General features: G+C 49.5%; 1 protein-coding gene across 1 annotated transcript; it reads left to right on the top strand.

The window, feature by feature from the left end:
* The first annotated feature begins 1,848 nt into the window (after nucleotides 1–1,848).
* On the top strand, nucleotides 1,849–23,242 carry ZER1 (zyg-11 related cell cycle regulator). Its single transcript, XM_032232701.1, has 16 exons — nucleotides 1,849–2,083; nucleotides 4,871–5,150; nucleotides 5,251–5,401; nucleotides 5,789–6,219; nucleotides 8,488–8,664; nucleotides 9,665–9,779; nucleotides 9,899–10,045; nucleotides 12,320–12,493; nucleotides 13,659–13,874; nucleotides 15,083–15,124; nucleotides 15,401–15,520; nucleotides 15,751–15,866; nucleotides 16,477–16,665; nucleotides 18,294–18,391; nucleotides 18,680–18,782; nucleotides 19,477–23,242. Exons 2-16 carry the CDS (start codon nucleotides 4,993–4,995, stop codon nucleotides 19,532–19,534), a joined length of 2,295 nt encoding a protein of 764 aa, XP_032088592.1. The 5' UTR covers nucleotides 1,849–2,083; nucleotides 4,871–4,992; the 3' UTR covers nucleotides 19,535–23,242.
* Nucleotides 23,243–24,361: the final 1,119 nt, after the last annotated feature.

The following is a 24,361-nucleotide window of genomic DNA, read 5'->3' as shown; positions in this document are numbered from 1 at the left end:
ATCTATCTATCTATCTATCTATCTATCTATCTAAATATCTAAATATCTAAATATCTATCTATCATCTATCTAATCCAACTCTATCATCTATCCTACCTACCTACCTACCTACCTACATATCATCTATCTTGTCTGTTGTCTGTCTGTCTGTTTGTCTATCTATCTATCTATCTATCTATCTATCATCTATCTATATCTATCTATCTATCTATCTATCTCTATCTATCTATCTATCTCTATCTATCTATCTATCTATCTATCATCTATCTATATATCTATCTATCTATCTCTATCTATCTATCTCTATCTATCTATCTATCTATCATCTATCTATATCTATATCTATATCTATATCTATATCTATATCTATCTATCTATCTATCTATCTATCTATCTATCTATCTATCTATCTATCATCTATCTATCTAAATATCTAAATATCTATCTATCATCTATCTAATCTAACTCTATTATCTATCCTACCTACCTACCTACCTACCTACCTACCTACATATCATCTATCTTGTCTGTTGTCTGTCTGTCTGTCTGTTTGTCTATCTATCTATCTATCTATCTATCTATCTATCATCTATCTATATATCTATATCTATCTATCTCTATCTATCTATCTATCTATCTATCATCTATATATATATCTATATCTATATCTATATCTATCTATCTATCTATCTATCTATCTATCTATCTATCTATCTATCTATATATCTATTATATATCTATATATATATATATATATATATATATATATATATCATCTCCCCTATCACCCATTCATCCAAATATCTAATCCATGTCTTCTGTATAGTACCCTGTTTCCCCAAAAATAAGACTTCCCTGGATAATAAGCCCAATTGGGCTTTTGAGCGCATGCACTAAAATAAGCCCTTCCTGAAAATATTGCAACATAGCAGCAGCAATGAGGTGACCACGCTCACCACCTCCTGCACCTCAAAAATAAGACCTCCCCGAAAATAATTCCATGCACTTATTTTGTAGGTCAAAAGAAAATAAATCTTATTTTCAGGGAAACAAGGTAGGATAATCGATCTATCCATCCACAGCCTATGCATGTCTGTCTATTCGGTATCTTATCTATCTATCTATCCATTCAGTGTCTGTCTGTCAGTCCTGCTGCCCAAAATATACCCCTGCAAACCCCTGAAGGGGAAAACGCTTGAAGAAACCCTTGCAAAAGTGGGAGCAAGCAAAAGGTACCTGGACTACTGCAATGCGCTTTAGGCAGGGCTGCCCTTGAAGACTGCTCAGGCGGGGGGGGGGCAGGGGTGCAAAGTGCAGCCATGTCAGGGGCTCCTGACCACACACCTCCTAGGCTGACCTCCTCCTCCCCCTTCTGAGGAAAGAAAACCCTCGCTTTTCTCTTCAGCATCAAGAGAGGGAGGGAATGGCTAAGCGCAGTGTTTCCCAACCTTGGTGACTTTAAGTCCTGTGGACTTCAACTCCCAGAATCCCCCAGCTGGGGGATTCTGGGAGTTGAAGTCCACAGGACTTAAAGTCACCAAGGTTGGGAAACACTGGGCTAAGGGAATGGGGAAACTGCCTTCCTTCTCCTGCAGGCGGCACAAGGATCCTTGGGGGGGAGGATTATGGGGATTATTCCAGGGCAACTGCAGGGGTTGGACTACAACACCCATCATCCTTCCCCCCCCTCCCCCCCAACCCACAAGAAGGTGAGGTGGGCTGCTTGGCGAGGAATTGCGGCGAGGAACCTCTGTTTCCCGGACCGGGCGGGGAAGGCTTTCCTCGCTGCACCCATATAGGTGCTCTAAGGGGAGGGGGGGGGGAAGAGATGGGAGGCACGGCCGCCGGAAGTGACGCATCGGTTTGTTGACAGCGGCCGCCGCTGCCAATGCCAGCGCCAGGGGGGAAGGAAAAAGGGAACGGGGAGATCGGACCCCGGTGGGAACTGCGCCCTCGCGCTCCCCCTCCCCGCCGGAAACGGAACCAGCCGCGCGGCGGAGCTTTGTTTCCCCCTCCCCCCCCCACACACACACACTCGCACACCCCCCCCCGCCGCCGCCGCCGCCGCCAGGCGGAGAGTCCGGTGAGTGCGCCCGCGGGGGTTGTGGGGGAGGCATGGCAGCCGGGACGCCGGAGGGGAAGGGAGCCCCGCCTTCCCGGGGTGGGTGTGACTTTGTGTGAGGAGTGTGTGGTTGTGTGTGTGTGTGTGTGTGGAAGTGTGAAGACTCCCCTTGGCTCTGAGGAGGAGGAGGAGGAGGAGGAGGAGGAGGATGGGAGTTGTAGTCCTGCACCTGCCGCCTCCCCAGCTTGGCTGGGCCCCGAAGGAGCAGCAGATCTGGTCTCTTTTCTTGCTGGAAGGGATCTGGTGGGATCTCTCTGTCATCCTCCAGATCAGTGTTTCTCAACCTTGGCCACTTGGAAGATGTCCGGACTTCAACTTCAGTCCAGACATCTTCAAGTTGACAAGGTTGAGAAACACTGTCCTAACCACTGCTGGGGAATTCTGGGAGTTGAAGTCCAGACATCTTTAAGTGGCCAAGGTTGAGAAACACTGGCATAAAGAGTTAGCGAATGCTGGCTGGGGAATTCTGGGAGTTGAAGTCCGGACATCTTCCAAGTGGCCAAGGTTGAGAAACACTGCTCCAGATCATGGTGGTCCCAAAGGGGGTCCTCCCCCTCCTTCAAAAGGCAGCTGGGTTTTGTTTTCAGTCCAGTTGCCTTTTTTGGAAATTTAACAAAAACGAAACCACCCTTTGGGATCCTCCCTTGAGATCCTTCAGTGATCTTGAATGCATGGGGGCGGGTCCTTCTGCAGATCCGCCCCCTTTTAAGGAAGCGGGTGTGTGTGTGTGTGTGTGTGTTGCTCTTTAGTTGGTTTTGCCCCTCCAGAATCCTCACAAACCAAGACCACGGCCAGTAGCCTAGAAAAGCAGGACTTTTAAATCAATTGTTTTAATTCAATCCAATTAATTTAATTTTAACAAATTTAAATAATTTAGATCAGTTACTCGAGGAGGAAAACTGAAAGTTAAAAGAAAAAAGAATCCCCTCCTCTCTATGCTTAGAAAAATAAAGGCTATTGAAAGCGAAAGTTTTCATCCTTTTCCAACACAGTGAGATGGGCCAGTGTTTTTCAACCGTCTGGGGAATCCTGGGTGCTGAAGCCCACCCCTCTTAAAATCCCCACCACCACCACCACCAGCCTCTCCTTAAAGGAGAAACTTCCTGACAGTGAGAACCATTAATCCGTGGAACAACTTGCCTCTAGAAGTTGTGAATGCTCCAACACTGGAAGTTTTTAAGAAGAGATTGGACAACCATTGGTCTGAAACGATAGGACTCAAAAGACCTCTAAGGTTCCTTCCAACTCTGTTATTCTGTTAATCTGTTAAATTGCCAAATTTGAAAAAGAAACTGGATTAGATGGAGAGGTTGAATTCATTTTTCCTAGTTTGGGCATCATCCACAGAATCTGCTTTGAGATGTTGGGAGTTTTATATTTGGCACAACTTGCCTTGTTATTCCCTTGTGGTGTTGGCCCTTTGGCTGGGAGAATTGATGTGGAACACCCAACATAAACTCATTTTACGTTTTCTTTTAACAAAATGTGCCCTTAACTTAATCTATGTACCCGTGATAATCATCGGCGTTTTATGTGACTTTTAAACTTTCTGCATGCTTTGCTGTGATTCATGAGCCATAAAAGCCACCTTTGGAAGCGGTGATCATAGTCACATTTAACACGAAGGACGGCTTCACACAACATACAAAATCCTCCCCCCTCCCTTTTATACTACGGTGTTGTATTAATATGGTATGTATTAAATTTCAGCTCCCTGAATTCATGTCATACAAATTTGAAACTCTGGCGTCTTTGGTGCTTCTGAGTTTGGTTCTTTGCTTGCAAATGTTTTGTTATCCTAGGTAACATCAGCGCTAGTCAATGTGGTTTTGGCTTCCTTTTTATATACAAAAGCTTGGCCTGCTGGTGTTGGTAGGATTGTGGTTTTTCTCCTTGATATTTGCCCTGATTAAAGTATGGTTTTCTGCTTGATGGTTTGTCTAGTGTTAATCCCTGCTTATCTGGCTGTTGTTTGCTAGAGAGCATGCATTCTGCTCTTTCTGTTCCCTTTGCTTTTCGGTTGTCTCTTTTGAGTGGTGGGTAAATGTGGTTTATCTCTATGTGCCTGTCGATAGCTGATTTCCCTGAGTGATATAGGCTTCGCAGAATTCTCTAGAATTTTTGGATTTGCTTGGTCTAGAATGTTCGCAGTTTCTGTTAGGAAAGTATGGTTGGAGTCTGTCTATCCGTTGCGAGATTAAGGAGCTTTTCATCATTTCTTCTGATCGCTAGTTGGTGTTCAAGGATGTGATCTGCTAGTCTTCCTCCTGTCTGCCGTATGTACATAAATGTTGGGCTCAGGTTTTTTTTTTCCTTTGGCTTACTTAAGCTGTTTTGGAGAGCTTCGGCTGGTTTGTGTGCTGTGGTTTGTGCCAAGTGGTTGTCATAGCCTGGTGAATGTTTCTGATACATTTCTGAAGTTTGGTAACGTTGCCCTTTTCACATCTTGTGTCGGTCATGGTGTAGTGGGTTGTGTGGTCAGGCACATTTTGATAAAGTCACGTGGACATTCCTTCTGTTGGAAGACGTTGTATAATTGGTCTTATTTCTTTTTTCTGTTGTTCTAGGTGGCTGCAGTGAGTTTGCAACTCGTCTGAAAAAATGTTCTGCCACAGTTTATCTTGTGGGAGGCTGAATTATTACTTTGGTTTTTCCAGTCCGGTTGTAACTTCAAACAATCACTAAGTGAAATGTCGTGAGTCGAGAACTACCTATATTTTAACATTCTCTTTCTGCTTTTGACCGTAGCTGCCTTGAGATATACTTCAAAGCCCACTCAGAAATCTCTTTGGAGGGAAAACCCAGGAGAGAAATCACTAAGCTGACTTCACCTTCTCCCTTCCCCTTTTCCCATCCTCCACGGCCCCAAGATGGCTTCCGACAGCCCAGAGTCGCTGATGACTTTGTGCATAGATTATTGTCTTCACAACCTGGAAGGGACTCTCTGCTACTTGCTGGACAACGAGACTTTCCGCCTCCAGACGGATATTTTCCTCCCAAGCGAGATCTGCGACAGGCTAGTCAACGAGTAAGTTACAAATATTGACGTTTTTCTCTAGCTTCCGGTGGGTTGCCAAGATCCCCAGGGCATCTCTGCCTTGACGCCGGTTTGTCTCTTTCTTCCCCAGCTACGTGGACCTGGTAAACGCAGACACCTTGTTTGAGCACAACGAAAACTTTTTTAGTCTCTTTTCGGATCCCCGGAGCACTCGGCTCGCCCGCATCCACTTGCGAGGCGACATTGTCCAGGATCAAGACCTGGAGGCCATTCGGAAGCAAGTAAGGGACCCGTCCTTGCCCGTCGTATCGGAAATCTCTTTGTAGCCCCTTCCCGTTGCAGAGTGTGTCTTAAGTTGAGAGCGTTGGCTTCTGGTGATGAGAAACCAGGAAGGGAGCCTGAAGATTTTATCAGTGGGTTCCTTGGTGCTTCCTCCTCCCCCCAAGGCCGTCCCCACAGTCCATTTTCACCCATCTATTGGATAACGGTGTTTGCATGGATGCTCCTTCTCTAGGCATGCTTCTTTGAAATCCTAGATTGGGTCTTCTGTAAGACATGACAGCCCCTTAAGAAGGCCTGGCTTGAGCCTAGGTAAGGAAGCAGTTCTTCCCTTCATCCCCCAAGGTCCTCCTCCCATCCCTTCATGCTCCCCTTTGCTTCGTTTGCAGGACCTGGTGGAGCTTTTCTTGACCAACTGCGAGAAGCTGACGGCCAAGAGCCTCCAGACCCTGGGCAGCTTCAGCCCCACCTTGGTGTCGCTCAGCCTCTTCGGCTGCACCAACTTCTTTTACGAGGAGGAGAACCCGGGCGGCTGCGAGGACGACTTCAACCCCAGCCGGCAGGTCTTGGTGAAGGACTTCACTTTTGAAGGCTTCCGGCGGCTGCGTTTCCTCAACCTGGGGAGGCTGATGGAAGGGATCAACGTGGAAAGCCTCCTGCGGCCGCTGGCCTCCCTCACCGCCCTGGATCTCTCCGGGATCCAGCTCAACGACATCCACTTCCTGACCCAGTGGAAGGACAGCCTCGCCTCCTTGGTGCTGTACAACATGGATCTGTCCGAGGAGCACATTCAGGTGATAGCTCAGCTGCGGAAACTCAGGTCAGTCTCTCTGGAAGAATTGCTGCGGTTTTTTTTCAGGTGGGGGAGGAGAGAGAAAAACGAAGAAGAAGGAGCGAACGGAGAACAAAACAGGAACGAATAAGCACCACAGAACGAAATAAGACCTTTAGAGAAGGATTTCCAGTAAAAATAAGTAATTTTATGGCTCATACGCATCATTTTATGCATGCAATCGTCATTAGAATCAGTATGTCAGGGTTCCATATAGCATCCAAAAGTAAATCAGAGTCCAAGGCAAAGGATTCCTCAAAGTTCCAATTGATGAAGAGAGCCATGTTGGCACATCTGGGAAAACCTGAATCTGAAAGTTTCCCAGTTTCCCCCGTCCAGTTGAAAGTTCAAGATCTTGAATTGAATTGAATTGAATTGAATTTATTATATTTATATGCCGCCCTTTTCCCCCGAAGGGGACTCAGGGCGGCTCACAATTCAAATCAGGGAAGGGGGGTACAGACAGAAAATAAAAGACAGAACATAACAATACATAATTTAAAAACCACACAACAGTCATACCATTTGAGACGGGGGCAACAGCTCTTTAGCCCCAGGCCTGTCAGAACAGCCAGGTTTTAAGGGCTTTGCGGAAGGCCTGGAGGGTGGTGAGGGTTCGAATCTCCACGGGGAGCTCGTTCCAGAGGGTCGGAGCAGCCACAGAGAAGGCTCTCCTCCGAGTAGTCGCCAGTCGGCACTGGCCGGCGGATGGAATTCGGAGGAGGCCTAATCTGTGGGATCTAATCGGTCTAGTGGAGGTGATTGACAGCAGGCGGTCTCTCAAGCACCCAGGTCCAATACCATGAAGGGCTTTATAAGTGACGACTAGCGCCTTGAAGCGTAAGTAGCGCCTTGCCCCCACACCCACCCACAAGTCCATCCCATAGTCCAATCTCCCACTGCCATGCTGACAGATTCCACCCATCCTGGTCAGGTGCAGAGGTGCAAAGACAAAGGATGACCTTGGCTTTCTAGGAAAGAATGTTGTTATGGCTACATAGCATCTAACTCCGTACAATCCCCCCTCCCATTTTCCCACCATAGAAAATGCCTAGTCAAATAATAGAAAGTGTGTCAGGCCAAAGACCCAAAAGAAAAGATGGCTTGCAGGACACATCCTGTGCCAGACATTTTTTTTCTCCCCTCCCCTCCCCCTCCTGGTCAGCTGCCATGTCATGTTTGCTGGTGCTTCCTTACTATTTGGGGTGAGACTGCCATGAATGTTGGGGCGGGGGGGGGAGACTTGGGGGAAATTGAAAGTAAGCATTGAATCTCCTCAAGAGGCTGCTTCAAGGTCACCCAGCAGCTTATAGGTTATAGGTTTATTTCATTTCTATGCCGCCCTATTCCCAGAGGGACTCAGGGCGGCTAACAAACCCCGTGTGTGTGTGTGTGTGTGTGTGTGTGTGTGTGTGGTACAGACAAGGCAACACAACAAGCAGATACAGAGAAAACAATTTTTAAAAACAATCAACAGTCACACAATTTGAGCGGGGAAGGGAACTCGTCAACCCCAGGCCTGCCGGGACAGCCAGGTTTTAACGGCTTTACGGAAAGCCTGAAGGGAGGTGAGGGTCCGAATCTCCGCAAGGAGCTCATTCCAGAGGGCCGGAGCAGCCACAGAGAAGGCCCTCCTCCGGGTAGTCGCCAATCGACATTGGCCGGTAGATGGAATCCGGAGGAGGCCTAATCTGTGGGATCTGATGGGTCTTTGGGAGGTAATTGGCAGCAGGCGGTCTCTCAAGCTTCCTACCAAGCTGTGCCTTGACGGTGAGAGCCACGGCAGAGTTTCTCAAACTTGGCAACCTTAAGATGCCTGGACTTCAACTCCCAGAATTCCCCAGCCAAAGATGTATGGAGTCCACACACCTCAAACGTTGCTAAGGTTGGGAAACATTGGTCTATATAATAAGTCTCCTTAGTCTATAACTATTAAGCTTTGTTGGCCAGCAAAGATCCCCGAAATCTTGGGCCATTTAATGAATATCTAAGTTGGGAAACTTGACTGCTTCCTGAAAGTGTTTTTTCTCTCGGTTTTTTCCTTGAAGACGTTTCGCTTCTCATCCAAGAAGCTTCTTTGGTTCTGAGCAACTTTTTCCCATCTTCAGAGGTTTTTCAGAACTGAAGAAGCTTCTTGGATAAGAAGCGAAACGGCTTCAAGGAAAAACAAAGGGAACCCAGTTGCCTTTCTGGGAAAGCCCTTTTGGGAGAACCGTGACCTGGGTGTCGGAGAATCTCTTTCTCGTTTGCCTTCAGGCATTTAGACATCTCCCGAGACTGCCTGTCCAGTTATTACAAATTTAAGCTGACCCGCAAAGTCCTGAATCTCTTCGTGGAGAATCTGAGCAGCCTGACCTCTCTGGACATCTGCGGTCACACCATGCTGGACAACTGCACCGTCGCCTGCTTGGATGAGAAGACAGACCAGGCCAGGTGAGTTGAACAAGGCTGACCAGGAAGGGAGAAGGAAGGTATCAGTGGAACCTTTGTAGCTCAGGGTTGAATTGTGGCTCCTCGGGGCTCACAGACATTTCGTGACCCATGGGCTCCTGCCTTGGCAAGGGGGGTGGACTGGAACAGCGGCCACCAACTGGTGCTCCGTGGACCACTGGGGGCCCATGAGAAAATTTTGGTGGTCCACAGAAAAATTATCTGCCATTTTTTTATATGGCACTAAATCAGAGGGTCCTCTAACTACGGCCCCTGGGATGAATACGTGCAATGGATGCTTGTGTTGCTGCAGAGGGTCTCCCCCTTAGGGGTCTTTTTATGGGGGGCAGAAATCCTGACTTGGGGTCTGCTTCGGCCTCCTGGTGGGGGGCTTTGGGCGAAGGCTGGAGGGAAGAGCCGCTGGGGGCAAAGAGCCGGAGGGCCTCGTTCCAGTGGGACTGCATCATGGCCTGGAACTGGCTGAGCATCTCAGCCCGCTGAGCCTCCAGGCGCCGGCACCTGGCCCTGCACTCCCACAGGTCTTCCCTCTGCTTGGAAGGTCTATGCTCCTAGTCCTCAGTGAGGTGCTTCTGCTGAGCCTCCTTCTCGGCCAGATCCAATTTGAACCGAGCTGTTTTGCCAACTCTTTCTCCTGGGGGCTGCTTAGCTCCAGCAGCTGCTTCCTGTTGGGGCCCTAAGGAGCCCGGGAGGGCAGGGGAGGAGGGGCTGGGAAGGGAGGGGCGAGTAGAGGCCAGCAAGGCACCCCTCGACCTGAGTGACATCGAGTTGTCCACGCCCACCCAGCCACATGACCACCTAGCCACGCCCACCCATTCATTAGGAGAGGCTATTAGTGGTCTGCGGGATTTAAAACGATGGATTTAGTGGTCCCCGAGGTCCGAAGGTTTGGGGACCCTTGGGCTAGATGACCTCCGAGGTCCGTCCCCCCCAACTGTATGATGCTATATTCTTTGTGCACAGCCTGTTCATTTCTCCCTTTTAGCACCCACCCCGGGAAAAGCAGCATCGCCCCCTTCCGGAACCTGAAAAGGCCCCTGCAGTTCTTGGGGCTGTTTGAGGTCTCCCTTTGCCACGTCACGCACATCCCGGCCTACAAGGTAACAGCAGAGCCCTGGGCAAGTGTGTGTGTGTGTGTGTGTGTGTGTGTGTGTGTGTGGCTCCTCCTCGCTTGCCTCCTTCCCGGCCTCTCATCTGCCTCCTCTTTCAACCCCGCCAGGTGACCGGGGAGAAGAACGAGGAGCAGGTTCTCAACGCCATCGAGGCCTACACCGAACACCGGCCGGAAATCACGTCGCGAGCTCTCAACATCCTCTTCGACATTGTGCGGATCGAGCGCTGCACGCAGCTCCTGAGAGCCCTCAAGGTGGGGGGGTGTGGCTGCCATGAGGGGGTGGGAAGGGGCTCAGGGTCAGCCCAGCCTTCCTGTTGGAAGCCGCCCCATCTCTCTCTCCTGATTGCCTTTCTCGAGAGAGGAAGGTTTAGGAAGGGATGGGATTCATCCTTCTACAGGGAGCCATTTAGGGATCATTGAAAGGGACGGCTTCTACTACGAGGCCGTCCTTCACTTACAACAGTTCATTTAGTGGCTGTTCAAAGTTACAGTAAGGGACGCGATGGCTCAGTGGCTAAGACGCTGAGCTTGTCGATCAGAAAGGTCGGCGGTTCGAATCCCTAGCGCCGCGTAACGGAGGGAGCTCCCGTGACTCATCCCAGCTTCTGCCAACCTAGAAGTTTGAAAGCATTGTAAAAAATGCAAGTAGAAAAATAGGAGCCACCTTTGGTGGGAAGGGAACAGCGTTCCGTGCGCCTTTGGTGTTGAGTCATGCCGGCCACATGACCACGGAGATGTCTTCAGACAGTGCTGGCTCTTCGGCTTTAAAAGGGAGATGAGCAGCGCCCCCTAGAGTCAGGAACAACTAGCACGTATGTGTGAGGGGAACCTTTGCCTTTACAAAGTTACAACGCCGCTGAATAAAGTGAATTATGACCATTTTTCAGAGTTACAACCATCCCCCTCCCCATGTTCATGGGATCAAAATTCAGAGGCCTGGCTACTGGTTCCTGTTTACGACCGTTGCTGTGTCCTGAGGTCGCGCGATCCCTTTTCGCGACCTTGTGACAAAGGGAATGGGGAAGACAGATTCACTTAACAACCAGGTTACTAACAGAAGAACTGCAGCGATTCCCTTAACGACTCTGTCAAGAAAGGTCTTAAAAGCTCACTTAACAGTTCTCTCACTTAACGACAGATACGTTGGGCTCAATTGTAAGTCGAGGATGTATCTGTACTGGGGCAAAAATCAGATATTTTTCCAGGCCTGTTTGTAGACCAACCTGGATGAGACCAATTTGATTTCCTGGGGGAGTTTTTTTTCCCCACAGCTCAATTTAATTATGTTTTTGGCTTTATGAGCGACCAAGGAAAATCCTAGAGAGCTGCCTCCTTATTTTTCTCTCTCCCCAATCCCCCGGGGCTCAAATGCAGCAGGGGCCAGGCCTTTCTGGCGAAACTAAGCTGGTTTCCCAGCGCCCCTCCTCCTCCTGTTTTCCAACACCAGCTTTTCTTACACCCCCCCCCCCTCTGAAGCTAAAAGGAGTAGGAGTCGTCCTCTACTTACAAACACATTTGCGATCAGAATTTCTGTTGCAGAACAAGTGTGGTTCTTAAGCGAGCCGTGTCTGATTTTCTGACCTTTATATCACGGGCATTAAGGAATTCGCTGCAGTTGAGGGAATCACAAGCCGTTAATTGAAACCCTGTGCTTGCTGGACAGTCACAACTGGCGATCCCCTGACCCCACAGGACACTTCAAGGTCATAAATAAGTGCCAAATGCTTTATCGTGGAGAGCGTGTGGCAAAGGTGAGTAAGTCTGAGGACTGGTTATATGTCTTTCTTTGTGGGTGTCGTTTTAACTTTGGCCACTCAAGGGATGTTCGTAAGTCGAAGATTATCCTGTTCTGACCTCGGCTTCCCCAAAAAGCATGAGGAAGAGTCCTGGTCCTAACAATACCCCTTTTATCAAACGAATGTGAATTCCTCTCATCCACTTTCAGCCAAGGCCTGGAAAACAGCCTTTCAAAGGAGTATTTAGGACCACAGACCTTATCTGGCTTGAAAAGCTGCCATGTCAATATTTTCCAAATGAGGAGCTGTGGAAGGAAAGGCTGGGCACAGAGTCTCTGAGATTCACGGACAGATCTTCACACTCCTGAAATAAGCGAACAAATTGTCTCCTGCAAACTCCACTCCCCTTTTGCTCCTCTTTTATTTCCTCTGGGAGGGGCCGTTCATCATCCACCTGTGGTGGCCTTACTCCCAAGTTGACCCCTGTTCTTTAGCTCTTCCCTTCATCTGGCAATGCTGCGCATGCACACACTGGGAACAGGCTCCAGCTGTTCTTCTGCCCCACTGATGTCTGACTCTGGAGGCAGCTGATAACTGTCAGACGGCCCTGGCCCCCTCTCTGCCTCCGATACAGAGCCTTCCCCAGACTCCAGGACTGGCCCAGGTTCCTCCCCAACCTCCTCACTGTCCGAATCGGCTGCCAGCTCCACTGGCCACTGGCGGGCCACAACATATCCATCCAAAAGAGCCAAAGGGCATGAAAATAACATCCTTTCTCCTCTCCCTGCAGCTGGTCATCATTGCCCTGAAATGCCACAAGTACGACAAGAATATCCAGGTGACGGGAAGCGCCGCCCTCTTCTACCTCACCAACTCCGAGTACCGGACCCAGCAGAGCACCCGGTTACGGCAACAGGTCATCCAGGTGGTGCTGAACGGCATGGAGTCCTACCAGGAGGTGACGGTGAGCGTCTCTGTCCCTTCTTTGCTCCTTTCCAGGTGTTTGTACCGCTGAAAAACAGTCGTTCCAGGACCTCTGAGTCCCCCCTGGGCTTTAGGGGGAAAAGCTGTGGAGGCTGAGGGGAACGTTGGGTCAATTCTGCAGTTTTGTTAAATGGAGCCCATTTGCAAATCACCTTCGCTTCTTCAGCTTCATCTCCTCCTGGGCTTTGTGAGGAGTTTTTGAGTCCTTCTAGGACATCTAATTTTCTTTCAACTTCAAGGGATTAAAAAGGAGACATAGAGTATAATTCTTTATCTGAATCATTTTTCATTTGTTTCTTCTTCTTCTTCTTCTTCTTCTTCTTCTTCTTCTTCTTCTTCTTCTTCTTCTTCTTCTTCTTCCATCATCATCATCATCATCATCATCTTCTTCTTCTTCTTCTTCTTCCGTCTTCTTCTTCTTCCGTCTTCTTCTTCCGTCTTCTTCTTCTTCCGTCTTCTTCTTCCGTCTTCTTCTTCTTCCGTCTTCTTCTTCTTCTAACCACTGTGCCACCTCGGCTCTATATATGTCGAAAAGACAGGAAGTTCCCCTGTGATTCCCCACCCCACCCCCCACACCAATTTCTCTATTGTTCCTCAAGTCAACCCCCCCCCCCCAAGCATCAGAGACCCCCGTGGCATCGATGCATTGGTTGTTTTTCAAACACAGGCAGTCTCCGACATACGGCCACAATTGTGCCCCGGATTTCTGTGGCTGAGTGAAACACTTCTTAAGTGCACCTTTGCCCCGGATTATGACCTTTCCTGGCACAGTTGTTAAGTGAATCACTATAGATTTTAAGTTACTAGCCCGGTTGTTAAGCGGATCTGGATTTCCCCATCGACTTTGCTTGTCACGTGGTCGCGAAAGGGGGGGGGGTCACATGACCACGGGAGGCTGCATCCGTCATAAATATGAGCCAGTTTGCAAGCGCCGGGATTTAAATCACGGGAAGCTGCAATGGTCATAAGTTTGAAAACTGGACGTAAGTCACTTTTTCCGTGCCGTTGTTAAGTTTGAATAGTCTCTAAACAAACGGTTGTAAGCCAAGGACTGCCCAAGGCAAAGGTGGGAAGGATGGCGGCATCCCAAGCCCCACCCCCGGCCGCTCTGACTGGCTGGCTCACCCAGGTGTTTCCGTCCGCAGGTGCAGAGGAACTGTTGCCTCACCTTGTGCAATTTTAGCATCCCCGAAGAGCTGGAGTTCCAGTACCAACGGGTCAACGAGCTTCTGCTCAACATCCTGAACCCGACGCGGCAGGACGAGTCCATCCAGCGCATCGCCGTGCACCTCTGCAACGCCCTGGTCTGCCAGGTGGACAACGACCACAAGGAGGCCGTCGGACGGATGGGGTTCGTCATGGTGGGTTTGGCTGAAGACGGGGCCGCTCGGGGCCCCCTCCTCCTCCTCCTCCTCCTCACACGTGGTAGGGGTGGCGGCAAGAGCGATGCCGTTGTGTGCCCTTGTTAAGACTTTTGACAAGTTTGTTCACCGTGGCGGGGGGAGGATTCGCTTAATGCTTTGCATTAAAAATAAATTGTGTTTGCTGCATTGGGCAGTTAAATGCAGGGTGCTTGTTGAGAGCCTGAAGTGTGATTGTGTGACCGCTGGGCGGGGAGCCCTGGTGGGATCCTGCGTCCACTCTTCTGATGTTGGGTTTCAAGGACATCCGATTTTGGGATTCAGAGGTTTTATGGATGCCTGGCTGGAGAATCAGGAGGGGGGAAAAGATACTCAGAAAAGAAGACACTTTTGCTTTTCTTATTTTCTTCTTTTTTTTATTACTTTTGTTGTTGTAAATGTGTTTTTATTTTCCATTTCATTTTCGTACAGTCACATATATACTGTGCATAACCAGGGTCATATAACATTAAACAATAAACACAGCCATTCCTCTTGTCAACAAAACCCCCCAAAATATAAACCCAATGTACCTCTTCGACCCTCCATACACCCTTTCTTTCGCCCCCCTCCAACTTTCCATCTTCCCTCCATCCTTCCCCTCTATCCTACTTCCCCTCCCCCTCTACGACTCGACTCCCCTCTCCCGGTACACTCCCTCCCTTCCTTCTCACCCTCCCTCCAGTCCTCTCTCCCACCCTCTCTACCCCTCTTTCTTCTATCCCTCTACTCCTCCTTTCGGTGTATTTCTACAATCTATTAATATATTGTCCTATTTTTATAGTGGAATTAAAGAGCAACAGTATACAAGTGCAGTCACATTACCTTAAAATCTAACACATACTATGTATCCCCCCTCCCCCCTAACACCCCACCTCCCTTCCCCTCCCGACTTCCCAGAGCCCGTAAACGGTATAGATTTTTAACAAACACAGTCTAAAATATATTGAGACCAAGGAAATAAAAAATAAAGAAGTTAATAACATCTCTGCATTGAACTCAGCTTCAGACACTTGAACTCAAGACACTTTTGCTTTGACGTTGTTAAAGGTGGCACCATCTCTCATCAAACCATCCAAGGGCAAAGTCTAAACCTCCCCATTGGCATCCTCTGCCACCCAGCCCCCTCCCATCTGTAACTGAGTTCTTCGTTTCTTTTCTTCCCGCAGACCATGCTGAGGCTCATTCAGAAGAAATTGGGGGATAAAATAGTAAGTTTCGGATCTCCTTGGTTTTAGATCCCACCTCGCCAACTCCGCCCCGAGCCAAGGGGAATGCGCTGCCCTCCTGCCCTCCATTTCCCCTCCCTCCCCCCGGGAGTTTGGCCAGACGGAGAGAGAGGGATGGTGTGAAGTTTCATGGACCCTGCCCTTAACCCTTAACCACTGGGCCACGCTGCTTCTGCCAGGTTGCCCCCCCCTCCCCTCTCGTGTTTTCTTCCTGACAATGAATGTTTTCCCCCCACCCCTCTTCCTCGGCTCGGGCAGTGCGACCAGGTGATGGAATTCTCCTGGAGCGCTTTGTGGAACATCACCGACGAGACGCCCAGCAACTGTGAGATGTTCCTGAATTACAGCGGCATGAAACTCTTCCTGGAGTGTTTGAAAGTGGGTGTCGAATTTGATTTGATTTCTTGGCTGGGTTTTGGCAAACGTGGGGCAGCCCCCTTCCTTCTCCATCCGCCCGCTTAAGATTCACTTAACGAATGTCTCGCTCAGCCACCTAAATTCCGGGCTCCGCGGTGGTTGTAAGTCGAGGACTTACCTGCCTAGGGTCCTATCATTCCTGCCCAGGTTCCGTGACGATGGGCTGCCGTTTTTTTTCCCCACCCCTGCAGGAGTTTCCGAACAAGCAGGAGCTACACCGCAACATGCTAGGGCTTTTGGGCAACGTAGCCGAAGTCCAAGCTCTCCGTCCTCAACTTATGACCTCCCAGTTCATCAGCGTCTTCAGGTGAATCCCCTCCCTTGCATCGCGGTGGGGCGAAAAGGACAGCGAAAAGGATATTTGCATGCTTTATATTGCAGATACAGATCTGCTTAAGCTCCCATTGGCTGATTTGAGTCGCTATGCCTATTCATTGGCTGGCCTTGTTCCCATGTCTCTCCCAGTCATGGCTATTTTGACATTTTTTCAATCTTTTTCGAACAGTCACAAAGCAAACCCCTTGATTTGCTCTCTGGCAAAACTCCCAAGTGGGGTGCTGTGAGTGCCCAGAACCTGGTCATGTGGACACAGGGAGGGGGCCAAAGTCAGAACTGTGAAACTGGGGCGCAAACAGCTTTAGGGGGGCTCCATCAGGACCTCAGATTCACTTAGGGACCAGTTTCAAGTAGAGGGCCCACCTGTACTTCAGTCCTGGAGTTTCCAAGCCGCCCTGTGTGGCCTTCAAGTGAGCAGAGTTCAAAAGGCTGAACTAGATGGCCTCTGTGGTTCCCCCTGTCCAGGTTTGCAATTGTTTTGGGCTGTGGAGATGGCTTGTGCTCTTTTTAAGGGGTCACACTGACCTCACGCTGTTTGGGGACCGAAATCCTGACTTCCGGACCCTGTTTTTTTGCGACAGCAATTTATTAGACAGCGAAGCCGACGGGATCGAAGTGTCATACAACGCCTGCGGGGTCCTTTCCCACATCATGTTCGACGGGCCAGAGGCCTGGCTGATCGCCGAGCCCAGCAGAGACCAGGTGGTGGACCGGATGTGGGCAGCCATTCAACGCTGGGACGTCAATTCCAGGCGGAACATCAACTACAGGTGAGCCGGATTCCCCTGGATCTCTTCTCCATCCCTGCCTGCCTTGGAAGAGATGCCGCTTGGGCTATTTTGCATGATTCATTTACTTCTATCTCCTCTTCATTGTTTTTATAAACAACTCTATGGGGCCTCTCTCCTTCCCTCCCTCCCTCCCTTCCTCCCTCCTTCCCTCTCTTTCTTCCTTCTCTTCCTCCCTCCCTCCTTTCCCTTCCTTCCTTTCCATCTGCCCACATGCCTTCCTTCCCCCCTTCTTCCCTGCCTCCCTACTTTCCTTCTTTCCTTCCTTCCTACTTTCCTTCCTTTTTGCCTGCATTCATTCATCCATCCCTCCCTCCCTTCCTTCTCTTTCTCCCTCCCTCCCTCCTTTCTCTTCCTTCCTTTCCACCTGCCTACATGCCTTCCTTCCTTCTTCCCAACTTTAATTTCCTTCCTTTTCACCTGCCTACATTCCTCCCTCCCTTCTTCCCTGCGTCCCTACTTTCCTTCCTTCCTTCTTACTTTCCTTTCCTTCGTTTTCTCCTGCATCCCTCCCTCCCTCCTTTCCCTTCCTTCCTTTCCACCTGCCTACATGCCTTCCTTCCTTCCTGCCTCCCTCCTTTCCTTCATTCCTGCCTCCCTACTTTCCTTCATTCCTTTCCTTCCTACTTTCCTTCCTTTTTGCCTGCATTCATTCATCCATCCCTCCCTCCCTTCCTTCTCTTTCCTCCCTCCCTCCCTCCTTTCTCTTCCTTCCTTTCCACCTGCCTACATGCCTTCCTTCCTTCTTCCCAACTTTAATTTCCTTCCTTTTCACCTGCCTACATTCCTCCCTCCCTTCTTCCCTGCGTCCCTACTTTCCTTCCTTCCTTCTTACTTTCCTTTCCTTCGTTTTCTCCTGCATCCCTCCCTCCCTCCTTTCCCTTCCTTCCTTTCCACCTGCCTACATGCCTTCCTTCCTTCCTGCCTCCCTCCTTTCCTTCATTCCTGCCTCCCTACTTTCCTTCATTCCTTTCCTTCCTACTTTCCTTCCTTTTTGCCTGCATTCATTCATCCATCCCTCCCTCCCTTCCTTCTCTTTCTCCCTCCCTCCCTCCTTTCTCTTCCTTCCTTTCCACCTGCCTACATGCCTTCCTTCCTTCTTCCCAACTTTAATTTCCTTCCTTTTCACCTGCCTACATTCCTCCCTCCCTTCTTCCCTGCGTCCCTACTTTCCTTCCTTCCTTCTTACTTTCCTTTCCTTCGTTTTCTCCTGCATCCCTCCCTCCCTCCTTTCCCTTCCTTCCTTTCCACCTGCCTACATGCCTTCCTTCCTTCCTGCCTCCCTCCTTTCCTTCATTCCTGCCTCCCTACTTTCCTTCATTCCTTTCCTTCCTACTTTCCTTTCCTTCCTTTTTGCCTGCATCCATTCCTTCCTCCCTCCCTCCCTTCATTCTTCCCTGCCTTCCTTCCTTCCTTCCTTCCTTCCTTCTTTACTCTCCTTCCTTTTTGCCTGCATCCATTCCTCCATCCATCCCTTCCTTCCTTCTTCCCTGCCTCCCTACTTTCCTTCCATCCTTCCTACTTTACTTTCCTTCCTTTTCGCCTCCCTCCCTCCCTCCCTTCCGTCTTCCCCCCTTGATCTTAAACTATTTTTGTGCCCCTTCAAACAGGTCCTTTGAGCCAATCCTGAGACTCCTCCCTCAGGGGGTCTCCCCCGTCAGCCAACACTGGGCCACCTGGGCCCTTTACAACCTCGTCTCTGTCTACCGTAAGTCTCCCCCTTCCAATGTTTTTCCCCCTCTCCTGCCCCAATTCCTCCTTTTGGCCTAAGGAGCCCAAGAGCATTTCGGGAACACTGGAGCCCTGGGGTCAGCTGGGAAGGAGGCGGCGGGGGGGGGCCTCTCCAAAGAGCCGCCTGGTGTGCGTTGCGTGCCCAAAGGGAGCCCCAGTGGAGGGGGCCTGGCTCTGGCGTCTTCCAAAGGGGGGAGACACAGACCCAGTTTTTCAGATTGACCTTCAACCCCTCACCGCTTCCTTTTTCTCCCCACCTCTCCAGCGGACAAATACTGCCCCCTGTTGATCAAGGAAGGCGGCCTTCAGCTCCTCCAGGACATGGTTCAGATGGCATCAGCACGGCCAGAGACCCAGGAGATGGGAAGGTGAGCTCTCTTGGGGGGAAGGTGCCTTCCCAGGGGCAGAGAGGGCTGCCCTCCCCTCCCTATTTCCTCCTCCCCTCCCTACTTCCTCCTCCCCTCCTTATTTCTTCCTCCCCTCCCTATTTCCTCTTCCATCTCTCCTCCCTATTTCCTCCTTATTTCCTCCTCCTCCCCTCCCTATTTTCTCCTCCCCCTCCCTATTTCCTCCTCCCCTCCCAATTTCCTCCTCCCCTCCTTATTTCTTCTTCCTCCTCCCCTCCCTATTTCCTCTTCCATCTCTCCTCCCTATTTCCTCCTCCTCTCCCTATTTCCTCCTCCCCTCCTTATTTCCTCTTCCATCTCTCCTCCCTATTTCCTCCTCCTCTCCCTATTTCCTCCTCCCCTCCTTATTTCCTCCTCCCCTCCCTATTTCCTCTTCCATCTCTCCTCCCTATTTCCTCCTCCTCTCCCTATTTCCTCCTCCTCCTGGCATTTACCAGAGAACAATGGGAAACTATGTTGTCCGTCCTCATCCACCACAGCTGGCAAAATTGCAGCCCGCCCCCCTTTCCCCCCCCCCCAACCTGTCTGCCCTCCTGCAGTTTTGGTCCCTCTCCTCTCCCTCTGCCCTAAACTAAGAAACTCCCCAGCAGAGGCGATGCCCGTCGGCTGCGTCTTCCAACTCCCTCTCTCTTTCTCTCTCTTTCTCCCGTACCAGGAAAGTCATTGAACACTGCGATCAGTTTACGGATGAGAACATGGACACCTCCAGATAGAGCCCAGCGTGGCCTCCCAGGCGCAGCCCTCAATGCGCCTGCCTCCTCTCCAATTCACCCTGTACATAGGTCGGACTGTCTCTCCTCACCAGCTTAGCTGTCGGGAGAAGCCCTCCGTGCGTGCTGGGGGGGTGTTGGAAGTGTGCGTACCTGGACATTGTGAGGAAGGCGAGAGAGAGGCTCAGGAAACGGGGGGGGGGAAGGGGGGAATGGGGTGGGGGGGCATTTTAGAGAATCCACACCTGAGCATTTTGTCTTCGAGGGACCATTTTGTTTTGCACACTACAGTTGCTTCCCTTTAAAAGTGGAGTTTGAGATAGGAAAGGGGAGGGGAGGGGTTTTTAAAAAGTACTGATTGGTGTTTTTGTTTGTGTGCGTGTGTGTGTGCGTGTGTAACATGACTGTGTGAAACGGAAATCCACGCTGTTGTGTACCTGTGGAGCTTTTCGACACAGCACGGAGATCTCCTTGGGAGTCACAGTGCCGCCCTTCGGCCCGACTGTCGCTTCCCCTTTTGCAATCCTCCCCCCCCCCCCCCGGGGGAGCGGAGGGCTCAAAGATTGAGGCGCGTCGAAGCTGCTGCTCACCCCAGGCCAGGAAGGACTGTGGGGCTGGGAATGATGGGTCTGGTCAACCCACCTGAACGGCCTCGGAGCGGCTCCAATCGGAACACTAAGGAGGAACGGGGGCCCTTTCGCTCTCTTTTGAAATCTCCCCGTTTTTCTTGCAAAAGCAGCAAAGGAATTTGGGCCGGTTAATACTGAGGTAGGTCGAAGCCCATCTACCCCCCCCCCTCCCAAACTCCTTCAGATGCAGCCGAAGGCTTCCGTGCACGGCGTTGGTCGAAGGTTCCTTCGGGAGTTTTAGGAAGCAGGAGGGGGGGAAAAAACGGTAATCCTTGGCAGATCTTGCCGAGTTATTGCTGTGACCAGACACTTTGGGCATTGAGAAGAGATTCAAGTTGTCGTTTCTCTGCAAAGCGCCAGGCGTGGAAGTAAGCCTCCTGTTGCGCTCTGAAGACGGGGCAGGCAGAGATAGCGACTGGCTCCCTGGACGACACACGCATGAGGTGGAGACTCTCGAGGCAGGATGCTCCCTAGCCAGGAAAAAGCCGAGTCTTCCTCTTAGCTTAAAAGTTTCTTTGCGAGCTGCTTGAGGGTCCGGAGCAGAAAACCGAGACAGATGGAAGAAATGTAGATTAAAACTTGTGAATTTATATTCTCCTTCCCTGCCTGGCTCCAGCATGGAGCGTACAGCATGGCCGAATCTCCCAAAGGGGGAGATTTTTAGTCCTTATCCATCACAAACCAAGAAAGGTTTGTATAACTGGTTGCAAAAAACAGGCTTGCATTTATATATATATATATATTTTTAAAAAAGTTTGTCAAAATGCCCCTCCTTCTATTACGCAGGCTTCCTTAAAGAAACCCAGATTCGTGGCTTTTAACGCAAGCGTATCGGTGGCACCTTTTTAGAGAGCGTTCACACGCACGTGGGAGAAGGCCTGCTTTCGGTTCAAGCGTGCATCCGACTTGTAGTTTTTCTGTTCGGCCGTCCTTTTTAAATATATATGTTCAGAACTAGAGTTTGGAGTAGATGGTCTCCGAGGCCCCTTCTCGCCCACCTGATTTTATGCCGTTGATGGATTCCTTGCTGACCACCGAGGCCCGTCACCAACTAGGATTTCTTCAATTGGGAAAATGAGATGCAGCCGTGAATGTCTGCATTTCAGTTTGCCCTCCTGCCTTTGATTTGAGCTCCTGGGAAAGCAGAGCTAGTCAAAGAGACGACCCAGCAGGGGGAGGGCAGAAGGCCCTGGGTTTAATCCCGGGTGTACTTCTAAACCTGGCTTTAAATTTTGTTTTTTTTGGGGGGGGGGGGTTCCTGTGGCGGAAGGCAGGCCCTTGTGAAAATGAAAGTTTTATACCTCTTGCAAGTTTAAAAAAAAAAACTACAGTTCCGAAGGTTGCAGGAATGGAATTTCTCTCTCGATGGAGCAAATGGCGAGTCAGTCTCAACAGGGTAGCCTGGCCAGTTTTTAACCTGCTTGTCCGTTTAGTGACGGACACATTTTAAATCATAGCATTCATGCCGCAGCTGCTGCTACTACTTTGGATAAGCTGAATGTGCAAAATGCTTTGGGAAATTACCCAAGTTTTCTGATCAGGGTTTGAGGGGCCCTTGGTGCTCCCTCAGCTGGGGGGGTTTGCATCCCCCAGCTAAGTAACATCAGCAGGGCTAGAAGGGAGATGGCTTCGCTCTCTCCTCCTCCTCCTCCCAGCACTGAAGATGTTGCCTAGTTTGGGGTAATGAAAACAGCCAAGATCAGGGGGCACCCAAAACCCCTCATCGCAACCCTGAGTTTTAAACGCCCTCTTTTATTGATGGGTTTCTAATGGAAGAGAGACAGGAGAGGTTGGGGGAGGGAAAAGGAAATGGACAGGTTCCCTCTCTCTTGCAGTGTGTGGCCTTCCAATTAGCTTCCCCCCCAAAAATTGATTTGCCTGCATTTTATTTCAAATCAAATCAAAACACACAGCGCTTCCTGAATAAATAAAATTCAGCCGTGCCGGCTGCAAAGCTGGACATTCCCTCAGCAAATCTCAGAACCCAGACCTCTGACTAGGACTAAAATAGTCCCCAATTTCTCTATTTCAAGTTCTTTTCCTCGAAAGGCACTTTGGCTGATTTTGGACTTTGAATAGCCAAGGAATCGGAATAATACGCAAACGGGAAGTTTTCAAAATGATATCTGGCTTGTGAAGCACGATGGGTGCCGCTACCCCACACATCTGGCAGACACCAAGTTGGGGAACAATCTGTGGAGGATTTTTGGCTCAGTCTTCAGCCAGCCAAAAAGCATAGATGACCTTAAGGAACCCCAAAATATTTGCATACTCCAGCTCTCCTCCCCAACTGCCGTGCGGTCAGACTTGGAAGAAACTCACAAATTCCTGAGGTTGTTCGTGACATTTTGAGTGGATGCCAGCTGCTTCTTCCTTTGACTGGAGTCAGGAGAGGTCCTCTCTCAACATCTGGGGCCCAGAAAACATCTGGCATAGAAAATCCACCCCAAAAATTCTCTTTTTCGTGCAGTTCTCCTAACTGTGCCCTCAAATTGATCAGTTTATCCATTTATCTATTTTTTTTTCCTTCTGGATAGATAGAGGCTATCTATAGGTATTATATTCCTTTCTAGAGCAAGATTTGTGGTAAAACCTCCTCATGAGTGGAAGACGGAAGAAATCGATTCCTGACGACCTTATTGATGAAGGGAATTTGAGCCCATCACTTCAGGGATGGCAATTTCCCAGGCGGGTGGACTCCAAGCCCCAGAATTCCAGTTAGCGTAGCCATCGCTGAGAATTCTGGGAGTTGAAGTCCACTTGGCCACAGTTGAGAGAACACTACATTGGTTGGGAATCGGTTGGTCGAAGGAACAACCTGGCTTAATCTTTGCAAGCTGCCCAGAGTTGCCTCGTGGTGAGATGGGTGGCAAGTAAATGTAATAAATAAAATAAGGAAACCTGGCTTCGTGAGGACCTGAAAAAGGAGAATTATTGGCGCGCCTTCCCCTGAGTCAGAAGAAAGGCAGAGTGTGGTTGATGTTTAGAAGGAAAATAAATCCTGGATTTTCCTTGACCTGGGAAAATGCATCTTAAGGTGTGGGCTTGTTAGATCTCCAAGAGGAAGAGGTGGTCTTAGTTTTCAGAAGAAAGAATGAAATAGGACTGGAGATACTTAATGGAGACAGGGGAAAGTCATAAAGCAGTGTTTCTCAACCTTGGCAACTTGAAGATGTCTGGACTTCAAGTCCCAGAATTCCCCAGCCAGCGAATGCTGGCTGGGGAATTCTGGGACTTGAAGTCCAGACATCTTCAAGTTGCCAAGGTTGAGAAACACTGGCATAAAGAGTTAGCATAGCCATCGCTGAGAATTCTGGGAGTTGAAGTCATTTGCCATTTGGATTTTTAGCTTCTGCTGCTGATGCTGTAACACAAATGTGGAAAGAGAGCTGTTGAAAATCCTATTGTAAATTTAACTAAGCTAATTTCCCCCTCCTCTCCCTTTGAAGAGCCTTTCCTTGGTCCTATATCTGTGACACAAAGATTTTTTTATTCTGGACAGCTATTAATTCTTCCGTTTGCTGTTATATGTCATCAATAAACGAGGAAATCAATTATTCTCTTGGGCTCGTTGTGAATATATATATAATGCAATCTTCTGAATTTATCTTTAAGGAAAGTTGGTCTTTCACCAATACATTTTACCTTTAAAATAAAACTCTTCAGTTTTTTCCAGGATGAAGGAGTTCAGAAATTTTTCTCCCTGGTTTTGGTTTGGCCGGAAGAGTCCTTGGGTTACACGAAAAATACTTTCAAATTTTGCCAAGAAAAAGTCACGTTTCTCCTGGGGCTTTTTAAGGAATGTGAAATGGGAGGTGTTGATGGCATGGGCTTCTGTCTGGAAGCAAAGAGAATTGGGCTTAGTGGGAAATTATTTGAAATTACAACTAGGCGGTGTTTGTATTTTACTTCTGAACAACGTATGGGAAGGGACGCAGTGGCTAAGATGCGGAGCTTGTCATTCAGAAAGGCCGGCAATTTGGCGGTTCGAATCCCTAGCGCCACATAACTGAGTGAGCTCCCATTCCTTGCCCCACCTGCCAACCTAGCAGTTCAAAAGCACGTAAAAATGCAAGTAGAAAAATAGGGACCACCTTTGGTGGGAAAGTAACCATTCCATGCGCCTTCGGCATTAAATCATGCTGGCCACATGACCACAGAGACGTCTTCGGACAGCGCTGGCTCTTCGGCTTTGAAAGGA

This window comes from Thamnophis elegans, chromosome 16, assembly GCF_009769535.1.
Source record: "Thamnophis elegans isolate rThaEle1 chromosome 16, rThaEle1.pri, whole genome shotgun sequence".
NCBI classification, from domain to species: Eukaryota; Metazoa; Chordata; class Lepidosauria; order Squamata; family Colubridae; genus Thamnophis; species Thamnophis elegans.
The sequence above is the reverse complement of the archived record's forward strand: the minus strand, read 5'-3'. Positions and strand labels throughout refer to the sequence as shown.

What these genes read in the sequence shown, in the direction of transcription:
- ZER1 (XM_032232701.1), top strand. Translation starts at nt 4,993, where the DNA reads ATGGCTTCCGACAGCCCAGAGTCGCTGATGACTTTGTGCATAGATTAT. An exon ending in CAGTTCATCAGCGTCTTCAG is followed by an intron (nt 15,867 to 16,476) that starts GTGAATCCCCTC and finishes TTTTTGCGACAG; the next exon opens with CAATTTATTAGACAGCGAAG. An exon ending in GAGACCCAGGAGATGGGAAG is followed by an intron (nt 18,783 to 19,476) that starts GTGAGCTCTCTT and finishes CTCCCGTACCAG; the next exon opens with GAAAGTCATTGAACACTGCG.